The sequence below is a fragment of the Myxine glutinosa genome, chromosome 3, assembly GCF_964187855.1.
Source record: "Myxine glutinosa chromosome 3, kmMyxGlut1.1, whole genome shotgun sequence".
Classification (NCBI taxonomy): domain Eukaryota; kingdom Metazoa; phylum Chordata; class Myxini; order Myxiniformes; family Myxinidae; genus Myxine; species Myxine glutinosa.
The window spans coordinates 100,510,711-100,528,491 of record NC_136263.1 but is presented as its reverse complement, the minus strand read 5'-3'; the positions used below and the strand labels follow the sequence as shown (position 1 = coordinate 100,528,491).

General features: G+C 42.1%; 1 protein-coding gene across 1 annotated transcript in view; it reads right to left on the bottom strand.

Moving 5' to 3' along the window:
• Window positions 1-4,182: 4,182 nt before the first annotated feature.
• Window positions 4,183-17,781, bottom strand: part of LOC137423324 (secreted frizzled-related protein 1) — a 74,768-nt gene continuing 61,169 nt past the window's right edge. The window contains exon 3 of the mRNA XM_068110351.2: window positions 4,183-7,722. Coding sequence (XP_067966452.1) covers window positions 7,391-7,722 — 332 coding nt within the window. The 3' untranslated portion in view covers window positions 4,183-7,390. The remainder of the gene's footprint in view (window positions 7,723-17,781) is intronic.

Sequence of the window (17,781 nt, the reverse complement as noted above, 5' to 3'; positions counted from 1 at the left end):
AGCTCCTCAAATTGCTGTGAATATGGCAAGAAAAAAGCACTTTGCTCAAGTTATGAGTTTCTCTTTCACCACAAATGCACACAAATCTTCCATGAATCCTGTTGGCGCTCTGCTAGGCCCTGGCCTAAGTGGTCCATTTTCGTCTTGGCTGTTTATGTGGATGTAAAGCTGTCATGTCAATTTTTATAGCCGCTAATGCCAATGTTAACCATCCTGTTCCATTCAATGGCTTATCCCTGATTGGAAGTGCATTTGTTTTTCTCCACCATCTAATGTTGCTCACAACAACTTGGGCCTTAACAGCTTATTGTGTGTTGAGACTTGTAGATTCAATGGCAAAAAGCATTTTTTTCTTTAATGTTTTATTGGAATAAGGATCAAAATTTGACAGCATGAGGTGCTCGAGAATTTATTTTGATTTTGATTTGTATTTCCTATTCATAGATTGATTTTGTTTGGGACACAAATACTTTATAAAGCAAATGACTATTGATAGTTCTATTTTTATAAATAAAAAACTTCACAATATCTTTCCTTTTCGTTTGAATCACTAGCTTGGGATGTGTGCCATATGTCCAGACCCATTCTGGACATATGGCACAGGTTGAAATTGCTTTGGATATATTTTTTTTTCAAAGAGTCCAGGCTCATGGAAGAAAAAACAATGGGCAACAGGTTTACAGACTACGAAATGGTATTGGCTGGGATGTAGGGGTGGACATATACAAGCAAAAAAGGAGGAACTAGAACGGCACTCAGTAGAGAGCACACCTCCACCTGGTTGGCCATATCTCTCAATGGTGAAGAATCGCTTAAAAAATTATAATAGCTGGATCCGGATCTTCACCAAAATTGAATCGATTCTTCCTTGTCACACACACAACCTGTTCAAGGTTCGTCAAATCCATCCATAACTTTTTGAGATATTCTGCTATGTATCGTTTTTGTCCCTATCTCCCAATGGTGAAGAATCACTTAGAAAATTAAATAATTATCATATCCGAATACATATTCAGATCTTCACCAAAATTGAATCGAATCGTCCTTGTCAGACACACAACCGGTCCACCAAGTTTCGTCCAAATCCGTCCAAAACTTTTTGAGATATCCTGCTATGTATCGTTTTTGGCCCACAGTCGTGGCCAAAACATATTGGCACCCTTGCACTTTTTTCAAATAACTCACAATTTTCTCTTAAAATAAGTTTACATTGACAAAAGTATTTGGTCTCCACAATTATTTATTTCACTGTTTTTTTTTGTTTGTTTGTTTTTGTTTTTTGTATACTGAATCGAGGCTCGTGAAAGAGCTAACATTTACTTCAAAAACAAATCAACCAGACAAACAAAATATATAAAAAGAGGGATTGGAAAAACAAGATGGGGAGAGAAGGGGAAGCACACAAGCACAACATTTGAGAGCAGGGAGATGTGTGGAAGGGAGAGGGCTTGTGGGAAGGGGGGGGGGGGGGGGAGGGAGAAGTATATGTTAATATTACAAAACCTTTGTTTTTCTTTCAGAACTTAATTTATCCTTTTAAATCAGAAAATAAAAAGAAATGGCATTGACAAAATTATTGACACCCAAGACGTAATATTTGGTAGCACGGCCTTTGGACAAAATAACTGCAGTCAAGCGCTTCCTACAGCCATGAATGAGCTTCCAACGCCTCTCTACTGGCAGGTTGGCCCACTCTTCTTGTGCAAACTGCTCCAGTTCTCCCAGATTTGAAAGGTGCCTTCTCCCAACTGCTGTTTTCAGATCTCCCCACAGGTGTTCAATGGGATTTAGATCTGGACACATTGCTGGCCGCTTCAGAACAGTCCAGCGTTTTGTCTTGAACAATTCCTGGGTGTTCTTTGAAGTGTGTTTTGGGTCATTGTCCTGATGCAAGACCCATGACCTTTGACGGAGACCCCGCTTTCTGACACAGGATTGAACATTGCGCTCCAAAATGCCTTGGTAATCTCCTGATTTCATGATGCCATGCACACATTCAAGGCACCCAGTGCCAGAGGTAGCACAGCAACCCCAAAACATCACTGAACTTCGTCCATGTTTGACTGTAGGGAAGGTGTCATTTTGTTTTCTGTAAACATGGAGATGATGTGCTTTAACAAAAAGCGCTAATTTTGTCTCATCTGTCCACAGTACATTCTCCCAGAAGGATTTTGGCTTGTTCAGGTGTGTTTTGGCAAACTTCAGTCCGGCTCTCTTATGTCTCTTTCTCAGCAGTGGGGTCCTCCTGGGTCTCCTACCATAGAACCCCCTTTCATTGAGTTGGCGACGGATGGTGCGAGTTGAATCTGTCATACCTTGTGTCTGAAGGTCAGCTTGAATCTGTTTGGCAGTTGATCGAGGTGCTTTCTCCACCATTCGAACAATCCTTCGCTGCAATCTTCAATCAAGTTTTCACTTGCGACGACGTCCATGGTGGTTGGCTGCAGTGCCATGGGCCTTAAACTTCCTGATAACATTGCGTACGGTGGACACAAGAACATCATGGTCTCGACATGAACTTGTAGCCTTGAGATTGTCCATGCTTGGCTACAATCTTGTGTCTGACCTCCTCAGACAATTCTCTGGTTTTATTTCTTTTCTCCATGCTCATTGCGGTGCACACAGTGACACAAAACAGCAGAATGACTCCTTTTGTCGATTCAAACTGGTTGAATGAGTGATTTGTATATTGCAGGCACTTGCAACTCACCACAGGTGTGTTCAATTCCAAAGTAAAGGAGAATCATCTGCTTGAAATCTAATTATTTCTAACAACTTCTAAAAGGTGCCAATAATATTGTCCGGGCCATTTTAGGATTTTTGTGTGGAATAAGCTAAGATTTAGTAATTTTTTCAGCTGTTTTGTTTTGTTCCACTGCAAACCAAAGAAATACATTTGTGGATACCAAAAGATTTTATAATTTCAACAATTTTCTGGAAGAAATGGAGCATTATTTGAAAAAAGTGCATGGGTGCCAATATTTTTGGCCATGACTATCTCCCAATGGTGAAGAATAATTTTTAAAATTATATTCGCCGGAACCGAATCCTCACCAACATCTAACCATTTCGTCGGTGTCAGGTACACTACAGCTCTGCCAAATTTCGTCCGAATCTGTCCACAACTTTTTGAGATATTTTGTTCACAAACAGACAGACAGACAGGGGTGAAAACATAACCAGCATGCACGTTTGGTGGCGGAGGTAACTTGAACAGCACTCAGTAGAGAGCAAGCCTCCACCAGGCTGAACAATTTACACTTTGTATCTCACTGATGGGCCGGATCTGCATCCGGATCTTCACCAAAATCTTCAGACTTCAAGATGTTATTATCCTCCTCAGGTCATCTTCCATCCATACTCGTGATCCTTTCTACCCTCATTAATCCTCCCAAAATAATTTATTGGTTAACTATATTTCCCCCCTCTCCTTCGACCCATATTACTCTTTTTTGTTCCATTTCTGTTTTGGTTCTAGGTCTTCCCTGGGCCCCGTCTTTATCGACAAAATATCCCTTCTGCTTGTATTGGTTGATTGATGTTAACAATCCCATGGTGTTTTTGCATTGATTGAGCTAGTCAACATTGGCACCCCAGCCAAGATCCAAATTCATGTCACCTTCAGTGAAACATCAGGCCGAGCCAGCCAGTTTCTGGCACTTGGACCAGAAACTTTCCCTGTCCAACCCTATAAGAACATGAGAATAGTCCATGGCATTAAATAAGTTGTAGTTGTAGACTATTTCGTGCCACAACCATCATTTTAGATCAAACTAAACTACACACTTCAGAAGTTGTTTCATGTCCTCACGACAAGTACTTTGCATTGTAACACAACCTGTGTTATTGTGATAGTTTCGATGTGATAATCCCTATGTATTCACCTCTATTAGTGTTCCCATATAAACCGATGGCTACAAATCCCAAATACCATGTTTGGCCATCATCTCCTGTCATTGTAATTGATGCAAACTTTAATAATGTCTTATGTCAGTCACACAATCAAGTTTTAGTTTTTATTTCAATCTTGTTGTCAAAATCCAGGTTCCATCTTTAAAAAAATCAATACCTCACCTTATATACACCAATGAAGTCTCAATATCGTCCCTCCGTCCCCCCCACAAGCCCCCAATCACAATAGCAAGTGTTTGAAATGTCAAAGCAACTTGAAGAATACAAAAGCAGATATTTTATATTTTTATTACAACAAGTTACAAAAAACATCTATTAATATACTGTAGGAATATTAAAATCGTAATAATGTCCCATTGCTAGGTGAAACTTTAGTCGTGCGTTATAACTCATTGTAATACAAAAAGTCACTATCATTTTACCAAATAGCCGTTCATTGTTTAGACTGGTTTTCCATTAGTGTAATGCGTCAAGCTAACTCCGAGCACAGAATGAATATAATATATTTAAAGTTGTACTTTAGCTTGGTCACAATTCATTTCTGAATTTCATAAAACAAAGTATAATGCAATTGTATTTTTGTTTGTAATACATTACAAAAGCTAGCATAACAAGGCCCCATTTTCCTGACCGACTCAAACCATGCGAGCTCATCCCGTTTCTTTTCACTCTGTCTTATGATCTCCAAGATGATGATAATCTTCCGAAGAAGAAGTATAACCAAAAGCAGAATAACAAATAGATGGAGCTTTCTGTGGATCTCAGTATACGGGGTTAAAAAAGAGCATTTTGGGACAGCAAGTCCTCCTGCCATTTAGAAACCTTTCCCTTGTGGACATATTGAGGTGAGCGCAGTGTGAGGGAGATCCGGGATAATCCAGCCAAGTCCAACAGAGCGAAGTCCCATGTCTGGCTAACACATGGCGAGACGCTTGCCAAGGAAAACCTTGAATATGTACTCGGGTAAATATGGCTGGAGTGGTGGTGCTGCTCATGTGGTTTTCATTACAGGTGTGGGGTCTCTGAAGGCTATGTGGATAATTTGGACCACCTCAGGAAAACTTGTCAAAATAAAGACTTTCTCTTCTCCATATACAGCGATACTATGAGGCAACCCGCACAGACACTATGTGCTTCTGCAAGGAAAAGTTATGAAACTTTGACAAAGAACATATGATAGGGTCTGGTCCAATTTCCCTCCATGGAGACAAACACAATAATCAAAAATGGACCACGAGGCATAAACTCCAGAATGCCCTGACAGAGTCAACTATCCATACAGTTGTCTTTCATGAGTTTCTAGCAAACATGTCGATGTTATTCAACTGTAATTTAACTTCTTACCGATTTTGGTAATTGTCACAAGTATAATATGACCTTGTTTTCATCTCAGCACAAATATTGTGCACTTTATCCCTCACACACTTGACATTACATCATATCCTCCTTACGTCCCATCATATCCTAGTGTCCGTGTCTGACAATTTTTGGACATCCCCGTATGGAATCTTGGAAAGTGTTTGCTCGTAGGTTTTCTGGATGTCAGTCTCGGGTTTTAGTAGCATATGAATCCCTCGTTACCCTGGGTTTATTTTGTGGCACAGGGGAAATGTCTCTTGCAAACACTTCCTAATAAGCATTGAAGTGGTCGAAAGTGAAATTCTGAATTGGTACTTCGACGGGAAGGCTCCATGATCGATACATTCGTTATTCCACATATCTTCACATCACACAGGTGGATATTGCCCAAATTATGGTTCCTTACCAATGTATTTTTGTTTCCATCCAAAACAGAAACGGTTCTGATGACTACTTTAAATGGCATTAAACTCAAGCTCTTAAATTCAAGTTCAGAGCATGGTTTAGGAAAACGTCTTTAGAAAAATGTCAAATTTTGCATGAGATTTGCCAAGTAAAAGGCCTTTAGTGTGGATGCTTGAAATTAGACGTTTTCTTTAATAAGAAAAAAAATTGTGTATCAAGTATTCTCAACTGAAATTACACATTAAACAATGACAATTAATATTGTGGCTCACTTATTCCTTGCCTGCCATTTTGATCACTTGCGCTGTATCAAAGGAAGTGCCAGATGCTGCCCAATCAGCCAAACAAAATCGTCATCGCGTTGATTTATGGGAAAAGTAGGCGTGGTCTAAATTACTCACATTTTCCCTAAACAAAACAAACCTCATCGCTGTCCATGGTTTGGATTGATTGTTCGAAGAGTGAGACAATCAAATGCGTTTTCATTTGGAGCTGCACGACTGTAGCTTATAAAGTTGACGGCAATTCCTTGTTGCTGGAAATTCAATTGTTACGGTAGTTTTAAAAACTTCAATTTTTTTTTTCGAGCTAAACTTTGCAAACTATGGTTATTATAAGAGAAAACTATTATTGGCGGCATAAACGAGCATCTATCCAGAGAAAAATTACAACACAGGATATCACCGCTTTTGCATCAATATTTGTCTATTCCCATTCCTGTCAATCAATTGCACGTGGCTCTTATTCCAAAAATGGTCCATTTTAACAGCCACTTGCTTTTTCCAACACCAAATATATCAACAGCCTGGTAGCCGCACTGTTAATGGTCTCATCCTGTTCCGCCTACCACCTTACCCTGACTAACGAAGTTACGCAGGACCTCAAAAGTTGCTTTTGGTGCGACCATGCGCAACAATTTGTTAAGCAGCCAGTGTGTAATCATTGGCATATTTGTGTAACTTTTCCAACATTTCCATTCGGAATTCCTTTTGCTAATCGGTACCAACGACCATCGAGAGTAAAATGTAGGAATCTCAAGGTACCGACGTTAATGCATTTATGATGCGACGTTGATGAATATTCAATAAATACATCGAAGTAAATGATTGTGCAGAGTTTGGGTTTTGACTTTTATCGGATGTCCATAAAATAAATGTAAAAGTGCTCCCATTTATTGAATAAATTTGGCTTTTTGTCAGATCTTTGATCGAATTGCACAAGGTGCTTCAGTAATTTGAGTGTAATGTGCAAAAAAAAGTGTAAAAAACTTCAGTAATCAATTAATTTTAATCACCACTGATGAAAGAATGAGTAGTTTATTGGAGGTCCTGGAAAAACTCTTAAGAGTTACTGATTTACATAATATACACTTTTGTGTTTTGAATAAACGAAATCAATAAGAACATTTTTTATGGACATCCTGGAGAATGGTTAAATACCAGTATTATTATTATAATCTACATATTGTCAAAACAAAAAATCATTGTATCCTCAAAACACTCAACACCGATCAGATTGCATCAATAAGGCTGAAAAAGGTCAAATATCACACATGTTGCCAAATGTTCAAAAGACTGATGATCGATAAACAAACAAATTGCCTTTATGTGTGAACAAACAGATACATTGTAACTTGAGGTTTTGAATTGTAAAAAGCTGTAAGGTGCAGAAATGAAGCATGGCCATGAGATATGTGGGTAAGATGAAATGTGGCTTAGCCCTCAAAGGTGGAGTGAAATGCTGTGCACTTGTGCCGTCTTAGCTTCTTAACGATGTTCTTGAGCTGTGCAGATTTCTTCTCGAGGCGGTGGATGGATGTGAGAAGAAACTGCTCATCGAGTTTCCTACCCATGATGAGAAAGTTTCCTGATGTGTCGTCAAGTTGTGGGCAAGGACATCCGTTTCCGTTCTTGAGGTGAAGCTTCAAGCGACGGAACTGCTTTCGTCGCAGTGAACCTCTCTTCACGATCTTCTGTTTGCGAGGATTTGCCATGATGATTCTGTCGCTGCCCTCTTGTTTCACCTGCTTGATCTTCATCTTGAGAGCTGTGAGAGAAACATTGAATAAAAACAGAGAACTCTCATCTTGTCAGTACACAACATCAACAACATATCAGTTGGCAGCACAATGAAGCGTTTAGTTTCCTTCAAGAAGGTCGCATACCATACCCTTTGGTACAACACCCTGCCTGCAGCACCAGTACAGATGTGTAAGCTCATGGAAGAGCTGCAAGAAATATGGCCGAGGAGTATATACACTGACAGTGTGAAAGGGAAGCTCAATGAGATGTTAGAACTGACAAATGAAGAATAGAAAAGCTCATAGAGGATTTCACAAAACATAAGGATGAGCTGACACCTTCAATGATTGAGTGGAGGAACTACGCAGACGTTGGAAAAATTGTCACCATAATGCAGAAAAAGAGAATGATGTTTTTGGACAAAGAAATGATAGATGTGGTGAGTTTAAAAAAAAAATTTTATTCTGGTTTATCACAGCACGTTAAACAAGAAGAATGTTCAATTTAAATTTTATGATTATCATACTAAAATACGCCATTTGGTGTCTGGCTGATGAAATTTTTGACCCCAATACATTCTGTTGTTACTTATCCAATCTAACCCAAACCTGACAGGATCACCAACGGTTACATAATGAAGGTTGTAGCGCATTCATTTGCCCCCCTCCCCAAGGGGTTTTTCTCCCCCGAGTGGGTTTTCCCCACCATTGCCGTCAATGGGGTTGCATGTTGAGGTGTATATCAGTGTTAAATTAGCTTTATCGTGGCGTTTTTCCAAGGTCACTTCGAATAACAAAACTAACGATAATAGCCGGCGAAGCCGGTGTTGTGAATGAACGCGTACGTATTATGTTGAAAAACCAGATTTTGCTGGATCCTTTGAGAATTCCAAGCTTTGACGCACCAAATCACTCAATGGAGGCCGCCATATTGCGGATGCGGAAGTATGCATAAAAAATTGCGAAAAAGTTCAATAGGAGTTTGTTTCACCCGTTTTTGTTTGATTCACAATGTTATGCACCTCTAATTTGTAATTAAAAAACTTTCAGACCAACCTCGTTCCCCGGACCTACATGGGCCCTGGTTATCTTCAACGAAAATCGTCACCAAACACCGGAACCAATGAGATTCGAGCATTTGAAAAAATATTTCAAAAAAGCTTATTGCCGCGTTTTGGAGGCTGAAAACGGCGTCAAATATTCTAAAATTGACGAATAATTATTTTTTAGAAATCTCGCGGCCGTCGGGGATAGTTTTTCACGGCCGGAAATATCCGAAGTTGAGACGGAATTCACCGAATTAATCAATAAGGAAGTTTTATAAATTTTAATCTCATCCAGAATTCAAATGGTGTCATTTTGAACTATAGTCAGGGCCCTGAGGGATATTTTGGGGCCGTTTGGTTCAAATTCTTCCAAAAGCACCAAATTTGGCCCAGATGTTGCCCATGCAACACTGGCTCTTTCATCACTGGCGTCACTGGCTCTTTCGATTTTTGACGGGCGCCAAGACGGGCGCCCCCCCCTGGGGCCCCATATTGGCGAAATACTAAATGGCCGCCACCCGGATTAGAGGAAAATCAGTTAAATAACCAAAAGGGTTGGAATCATGTATGATACCACTTTTCAGGGGTTTTCGAGGTCGAGGAATCCAATTATGATGGTATTTTGATGATTCGAGGTCAAGGTCAACCCTCAAGGTCATCTTAAAGGTCATTTTTGAGTCAAACATGTCGGTTTTTGAGTTTTTTGTCAACATTTACGCGAGGTTCACCATTTTATGTTTCTGGGTTGGGTAATCGAACTCTGACCTCATTTTTGACAATTAGAGGAAATATTTACATGTCTATTTCCTTATTTTCAGGCATATGCAGTTCATCAGTCTAATTACAAAGGTACGGATTTTGATGTTTTATGAACTGTATGCCATATCCTTGTGTTTAATTTTTGTGCGATCATGATCTGGGTTCATGTATACAGGATTGTATACATGTCATAAATATGACGTCATAGGTCATGTGACTTGGCGGCCATATTGGATTTTATGAAAACCTTAAAAATGGATCCCTGCCTTCATTTTTCGATCGATTCATTTTGAACTTTGACCACTTATAGTACGCCATGTGATTGGATGCATATCCTAATTATGACGTCATAGGTCAGGTGACATGGCGGGATGGACCGGTATGGTCCCCGGATCATACCGCCCTTGGCGCCCGTCTAAAATCGAAACAGTATGGCATGGGCAACATCTGCGGCAAATTTGATGCTTTTGGAAGAATTTGAACCAAAATATCCCCAAGGGCCCTGACTGCTAGGTACGGTACCTACTACACCTACCTACTACCATCTACCTAACCTACTGATGCCTTAGTGATGGGTAAAATAGTGGCAAGAGGCTTTGGCTTCGCCGGCTCATTGCGGCTTTGCAGTCGTTTGTACGTTTGTACGTTTGTACGTTTGTCTGTGACCGCTGTTTCTCGACAACCACGGGTCCGATATACTTTTAACTTGCCAGGTATATTGCTGGGGACCCGAGGATGTGCCTTTTCAAGGTTTCATATTAATCGGACAATTACTTACCGAGCTATGTCCAAAAAACGATTCAACCAATCAGAGAGCAGCGAACGATCGCGTGTGCCGAACGTGGCGGGCACACTCTGCCTCGGATGGCACATTTGAGAGCGTATTCATTTATTTCACGTTTGCAAACTATGTTGGCGTTAAACTATGTTTTACAACTAATAAAAACGAATTTGCGATTCATTCGCTTTCCTGCGCGTTTGTTCACGCGATGGCGATTTCTTTACCAAACTCCGGAAGCCGTTCGCTTTGGACCAAACCATTGCATGTAAATAGAGGGGGGGGATTGTCACCACTCGCAAGCCGTTCGCTTTGGACCAAACCATTTCATGTAAATAGAGGGGGGGGATATAATTTTAGATATAGATATAGTACGGGCATGCCCTAGTAATATTAATGTTATTACAAAACAATATTAATACCAATAATATCCCAACCTCCCCACTGTACTCTAGGTGCCCCATAAGTGTTGGGTTCATAACATGACCCTTCCTGGCGCTAACATGGCGTTTTTCGCAGTGAACTTTTGAAACTCGCTCCTTCTGTTTAAAACGAAACTGAAAGGGAGGAAGCCTGTTCATTGAGTTTCCTATCCATGATGAGAAAGTTTCCTGATACCTGATACTTCCCCAATTGGCTCATTTACCAAGCAGCTAGCTCGTGCTTGCCAAGCTAGCCGTTCCTCGACGGTTTTGAAGGGAGTGCTTGCTCGAATGCTGAAACCACTTGGCGATCTCTCCACAAGAAACTTGGTAAATGAACACACCCAATGTTCTTGAGACCCGACCATGGATCGACTGTAATCTATATACCCTAAAGAGGATTGACACTTCCTGCCCCTCCCGTAGTGAGCGGGTGTAAAAGTTAAAATAAATTACTGGAATTTCAGTTTAAAATATCGACAAATGAAAACATTTCAATTATGTTAATTACTGTTTTACATCAGATCCGAGAATAATTGATATCGCTCCACATACATCGGCATCGCATGCATTTCATTGAAATTAGAACGACACGGTAGAGCACATACTCCGCAAGGCTGAACAGTTTGCGTTTTGTATCCAACTGATGGGCCGGAGCTGCATCCAAAATCTAATTGGCTTGTTCTTGTCATCTAACCAACGCATCCACCAAGTTTTGTCCGAATCCGTCCACAACTTTTTGAGATATCATGCTGTTTATCGTTTTTGGCCCGATTTCTCAATGGTGAAGAATCACTTTAAAATTGTCGGATCGGGATTCGAATCTTCAACAAATTTGGAGAAATCCTTCCTTGTCACACACCCAACCTGTCCAACATGTTCCGTCGAAATCCGTCCATAACATTTTGAGATGTCCAACACACAGACAGGCAAACAGACAAGTGAAAACAGACACAGACAAACAGACAGGTGAAACCACCTTCGGGGCCAGAGTTAATAACATCCTGGCCTTGGCGTCACTGACTTGAGCACGTTTTTTGCCTTCTAAACTGTTCATTAGACCATTTTAATAAAAAGGTGTGTGTGTGCAAGTTTATCAAACACCACACACACACACCTACACACACACACACACATATATATACACACACACATATATATATATACACACACACACACACACATATATATATATATACACACACACACACACACACACACACACACACACACACACACACACATACACACACACACACACACAAACACACATATATACACACACACACACACACACACACACACACACACACACACACACACACACACACACACACACACACACACACACTGAAACCAACGACGGCTTCCTTGCTTGACGCTCTGAATTTAATAGGGATATAGCATGGGAAAACACCATAATTTGATAATAATAGCACAGACTTTGTTGGGCCTGCAATTGCCTCCTCCTGCAATGAAGTTCCTCGTCAGGGATCTGGTGCACAAAGCCTGAAGAGAACTTTTTAAAAACACCAAGTGATTAATCTTGATGAAATGTAAACCAAAACAATTACTCAAACATATAAAACCAGACTGTGTACTTTAAACCTTAGCAGTGTCATGTCGGAGGACATAGCACCGCTCGGCTCCTCTGCAGCAAAGCATTGGCAGGATGGCCAAGATGTATGTACACACTGAGCTGTCCAGCCAAGGGTTAGAATCCAGACTATAATCGGACATCCTGGTGTTTCATCGGCAGGGTGAGGCATCAATGTGTGCGCTGTACCTCCAACGGATGTCGAACAGGGCGTCCCGTGAGACACAATTAGTTGGTGGAGGTCATTCGAGGAGGCGCCCTGGCCAAATGCCTTCTCTGACCTTAATACAATACAGGGTTATGCGGGGAGTAATACACCTGTGGCATACCTGATTACTTAACTTGCATTTTCATTCAGATCTGCATATTATTAACTTTTAATACAAATCCATCTACTTTCAGCAGATATCTCATTTACTTAAGGTTCATTATTTCCTAAAGTCTAAATCCCATATTACATCATCATCCAATCTACCAATCAGGACGGTGCAGCGGTAGTGCACTTGCTTTTGAGATGTCTTCTCTGGATTGCATTCTCGACCCAACTATAAATGGCATTGGTGATCCAAGGCCAGGTTATCAATGGCTGTGAAGGCCATCAGATGGAGGTTTAGCTGGGGACCCATCTTGGCATCCACCAGCATTTTGCTAATATACATCAAAGATCCTTTTTGCCAATGAATCGGTGCGTTATGGTAGGCACCTGGCCAAACCCCAAACTTATGCCCTGTACAGTCAATCATCAGGCATAGCCAGCCAATTGGTGAAGGACTTGATCCAACTATATGTGTCTATGAGTTTCCTGCCCCATACTAATGGCATGTTGTAAGGAGAATAACTAGAATGAAAAGAGGAAGAAGAAGAGGTGAATGAGGAGATTGAGAAGGAGAAAAAGCATAATTTACGATCGAATCATCTGCATCTGCCAATGGTACTAACATACAAACAAGGCCTTGCAAAGGACATCATGGTCGACAATTGCACAATGCAGCTCGGATTTGCTGGGACCACCATCATGGCATTTTTAGTTGGATTTAACTGTAAAATATTGCATTCTAAAGCAGGCATCAGGCAAAATGGCACCAACACACTTTACTGTCACCGTTCCTTCCCGTCACCTTTCCATTATTTTGACGAGTCCATGTACTGCTGAAGCAGTTTCATGGCAACGAATAGGCTGGGTCGTTCTTCTGGCATGGAATTCAGAAAGAGTCCAGAACACTGGAACAACACAATGGCCTAATCTTATGTATATTTTTGACGTCGAGTCTCCTCGGGCAATGATGGCATTGCCTTTCTATGGCTGGTAAACATGGGTAAGTGTGTGGTATAGACGGGGGGTTTCCACTCCTCTCCGTCCCTCTGCTGGCCGTTGGGGAATTTGCCCCTCTTCCACACGTGCTGTTGGAGTCGACTGGACTCTCATCCACCAGATGTGCAGAGCCATCTGCCATTTAAACCGCATGGCTGCGGACCGTTACCCTGGCAAGGGGGGCTGACAGGTACGACACCTTGCCCACAGGTAACCTGGGGTTATGCAAGGCAGTGGCATCCATCTCCCTGAGGTATCAGAAGACACCTGTATGTATATATATATACAGTCACGTGAAAAAGTAAGTACACCCCATGTAAAGCTTTGACTTTTTCAACATATTTCAACATACAGCTATTTGATCTTCATTTCAACAATATTGAGAGATAAAGGTGATATAATATAACAAATATCATGAAACATTTACAGTTTGTAGTCCATTGTATAATTTAAATAAACATAAATGCAAATTTCGCATGTGGAAAAAATATGTACACCCCTACATTTATCACTACTTCAAATACCTAAAATTAGAATCAGGTGCACCAGCTCAGGTGCAAATTATTAGAACATCGTTAGAGAGGATCTTGGAGGAACCTGTCTTATTTAAACCTCAGACATTTCGTTTGGTTTGCTCTTTGTTGTTGAAGTGTGCAGCGTCACCATGCCTAGATCAAAAGAGCCCTCTGGGGCCTTCAGAAAGAAGGTTATAGATGCCTACGAGTCTGCCAAGGGATTTAAAAAGATCTCCAAACAATTTGAAATCAATCATTCGACTGTCCGGAAGATCATCGACAAGTGGAGAAGATTCCAAACAACTGCCAACTTGTTCTGGCCAGACCGCCCCAGCAAATTCAGCCCGAGAGCAGACCGCAAGATGCTGAAAGAAGTCTCTAAGAACCCCAGAATGTCATCACGGGACCTACAGGTAGCTCTTGCCACTGTTGATGTCAAAGTGCACGAGTCTACCATTAGAAAGAGGCTGCACCAATTTGATCTACATGGGAGGTGTGCCAGGAGGAAACCTTTGCTGTCCAGAAAGAACATCAGGACAAGACTAAAGTTTGCCAATGAACACCTAGGCAAAGACCAGCACTTTTGGAACAATGTGCTCTGGACAGATGAGTCAAAAGTAGAGCTATTTGGCCACAGTAACAGAAGACATGTTTGGCGAAAACCAAAGACAGCATTTGACCACAAGAACCTGATACCAACTGTAAAGCATGGTGGTGGAAATATTATGGTTTGGGGCAGCTTTGCTGCATCAGGGCCTGGGCAGCTCACCATCATAGAATCCACTATGAATTCTTCATTGTACCAGGGGGTGCTTGAGGATAATGTGAGGCCATCTGTGGGAAAGTTGAAGCTCAACCGAAGGTGGACCTTGCAACATGACAATGACCCTAAACATACCAGTAAATCCACCAAGGAAAGGGCTGAAAAGAAAGAAACGGAGGGTTCTGGAATGGCCTAGTCAAAGCCCGGATCTAAATCCCATAGAGATGTTGTGGGGGGATTTGAAACGAGCTGTGCATGCAAGAAACCCTTCAAACATCGCACAGCTGAAAGAATTCTGCATGGAGGAGTGGGCAAAAATTTCTCCCAGTCGATGTCAGAGACTGGTAGACAGTTATAAGAAATGCCTACTTGAGGTTGTTTCTGCCAAAGGGGGGAAATACCACCTATTAGAGCCAAGGGTGTACTTACTTTTTCCACATGCGAAATTTGCATTTATGTTTATTTAAATTATACAATGGACTACAAAATGTAAATGTTTCATGATATTTGTTATATTATATCACCTTTATCTGTCAATATTGTTGAAATGAAGATAAAATATCTGTATGTTGAAATATGTTGAAAAAGTCAAAACTTCACATGGGGTACTTACTTTTTCACGTGACTGTACATATATATATATATATATTGTTGAGGATTTGAGAATCCTGTGTGTAATTTGTTGTAAAATATACCCTTTTGTGTGCTGTAAATATTCCTTGTAAATACCTCCAAGTGTAAAGGTCAAAGGTCATCCTTAGTTAGGCCATCGCACACACGTGGCAAATCATAAGTTTCCCTCAGTAGTTATGTCCTTAGTAAATGTCAGCATAAGGCTTCGTTTCCACTAGTTCATTGCGTTGCATCAATTAAAGAAGCGTAGGCCCATTCTCCCTTCGAAAGGGTGCGGGTGGTTGTTGGCATTATCCCTCCACAAGAAGCCATTGTTCCATGCGGTCGACCCGGGGAAGAAGGGCGTTGCCCGCCCCTCGTCATCGGAAGGTGGAGCCAGCAAGCCCCCACCAGCCAATCAGGGCTGGTGAGATACCATCACGGGCGTGGCGCGGGTTGATCTCAAAGCGCGATATAAAAGCGCGGGCGGAGGCCTTTGACCAAGATGATGATGGAGATGGTTCGTGCGCCCTGCTCGTTGCGGTACCTCGTCTGCGCTTGAGCCCGCTCACTGCCTCGCTGTGCTGCCTTGCTCTTGAACTTACTCTTGAGCCTTTTTTTTTTGTTGTATACAAGATCGAGGCTCGTGAAAGAGCGAACATTAATCACACAGAAAGACAAACAGACACATTAAACAAATAACATCGGGAGCGGAAGACAAGATGGGGAGAGAGGGGGAAGGACACAAACACAACATTTGAGAACAGGGACCGAGAGACATGGAGACATCGAGAGATCTGTGGGAGGGAGAGGGCTTTGGGGGGGAGGCATGTGAAGGTGGGAGGGGGGGGGTGGGAGAGGTATAAACATATGGACACTGCCAGGACTTCCAGGAAAGAAGTTGGAATTTCAAACAAGGTGGATCTGGGGTGAATTAGTGGGGGTAGAAAAGATCAAGGTTTTGGATGGGGGAAGATAAGAGATGGTGGTGAACAGCTGTTTTAAAGACCTGGAGGGAGGAGTGGGATTGAAGGGAGTGTGGGAGTTTGTTCCAGAGGCGGGAGAAAAGACGAATGAAAGAGTGAAGGTGAGCAGAGAGCCGAGATTTCGGCAGTTTAACCATCAGAGGGTTGCTGGCAGATCTTGTGCGACCTGTAGGAATATTTGGGGGACAGAGCACAGAGAGAGCTGGGGGAGCAAGGCCGGAGAGGAGTCGGTAGAAGACAGAAAGACCACCTACCTGCCTGCGGTGAGTGAGTGAAAGGCCCTCAGAGATAGCTTCATCGCGGGAGATTCCAATGATTTTGAAAGCTTTGGATTCAACAGCATGAAGCCGAGCCAGGTGTGAGGCAGGAGCACCAGCCCATAGGGGAGAACAGTATTCCATTGAGCTGTGGATGAAAGCCTTGTATGTGGTGAGGAGCTCAGGTGTGCCGAGGAAGGACTTCGCACGACGGAGGATGCCCAGTCGGCATCCCAAGTCCCAGTGGCCCAGTGGCTTTGGAGGCCAGCTGGGAAATGTGGTTTTCCCAAGAAAGATCATGGCAGATAGTGAGACCCAAAAGCTTGAGCGACAGAACTTCTTGGAGAGGATTGTTGAGAAAGTAGATGGGAGGGTTGTCCAGTCGATCTTTTCGGAGAGACATAGTAAGAGAGTGAGATTTGTCAGGATTGAAAGACATGTTCCACTTGTTTGACCAGTCTGTGATTTTGTCCAGGTCTTCAGAGAGTGAGGAGGCTGCAGACTGCCGATCTGAGGGAAGAGGAATGGAGCGGCAGAGAGTGGAGTCATCAGCAAAGAGATAGAGAGGATTTTCCAGAGAGTCGGAGAGATCATTGATAAAGACCAGAAAAAGCACAGGGCCCAGCACACTGCCTTGGGGAACTCCAGCCTGAACAGGAAGGGGAGATGAGAGAAATCCATTCAGGGCCACACGTTGACTACGACCAGAGAGGAAGTCCGCAAGCCATGCATGGAGATTTCCATGGATACCATAGGAGGAGAGTTTGGTGAGCAGAGCTGGGTGCCAGACCGTATCGAAGGCACGTGATATGTCAAGGGAGACAGCTCTGATTTCCTGTTTGGCATTGAGGACCTCCATCCATTGTTGAGACAGCAGAAGCAGCATGTCCAGAGTAGAGTGACCTGGTCTGAAACCAAATTGATGATCAGAGATCAAGCCATTGGAGAAGAGGAAAGATTTCATATCCGAAGCAATGATGGATTCCATGACTTTGCTGATTAATTGGGAGCAGGCTGATTCACGCCTTCTCTGCGGAA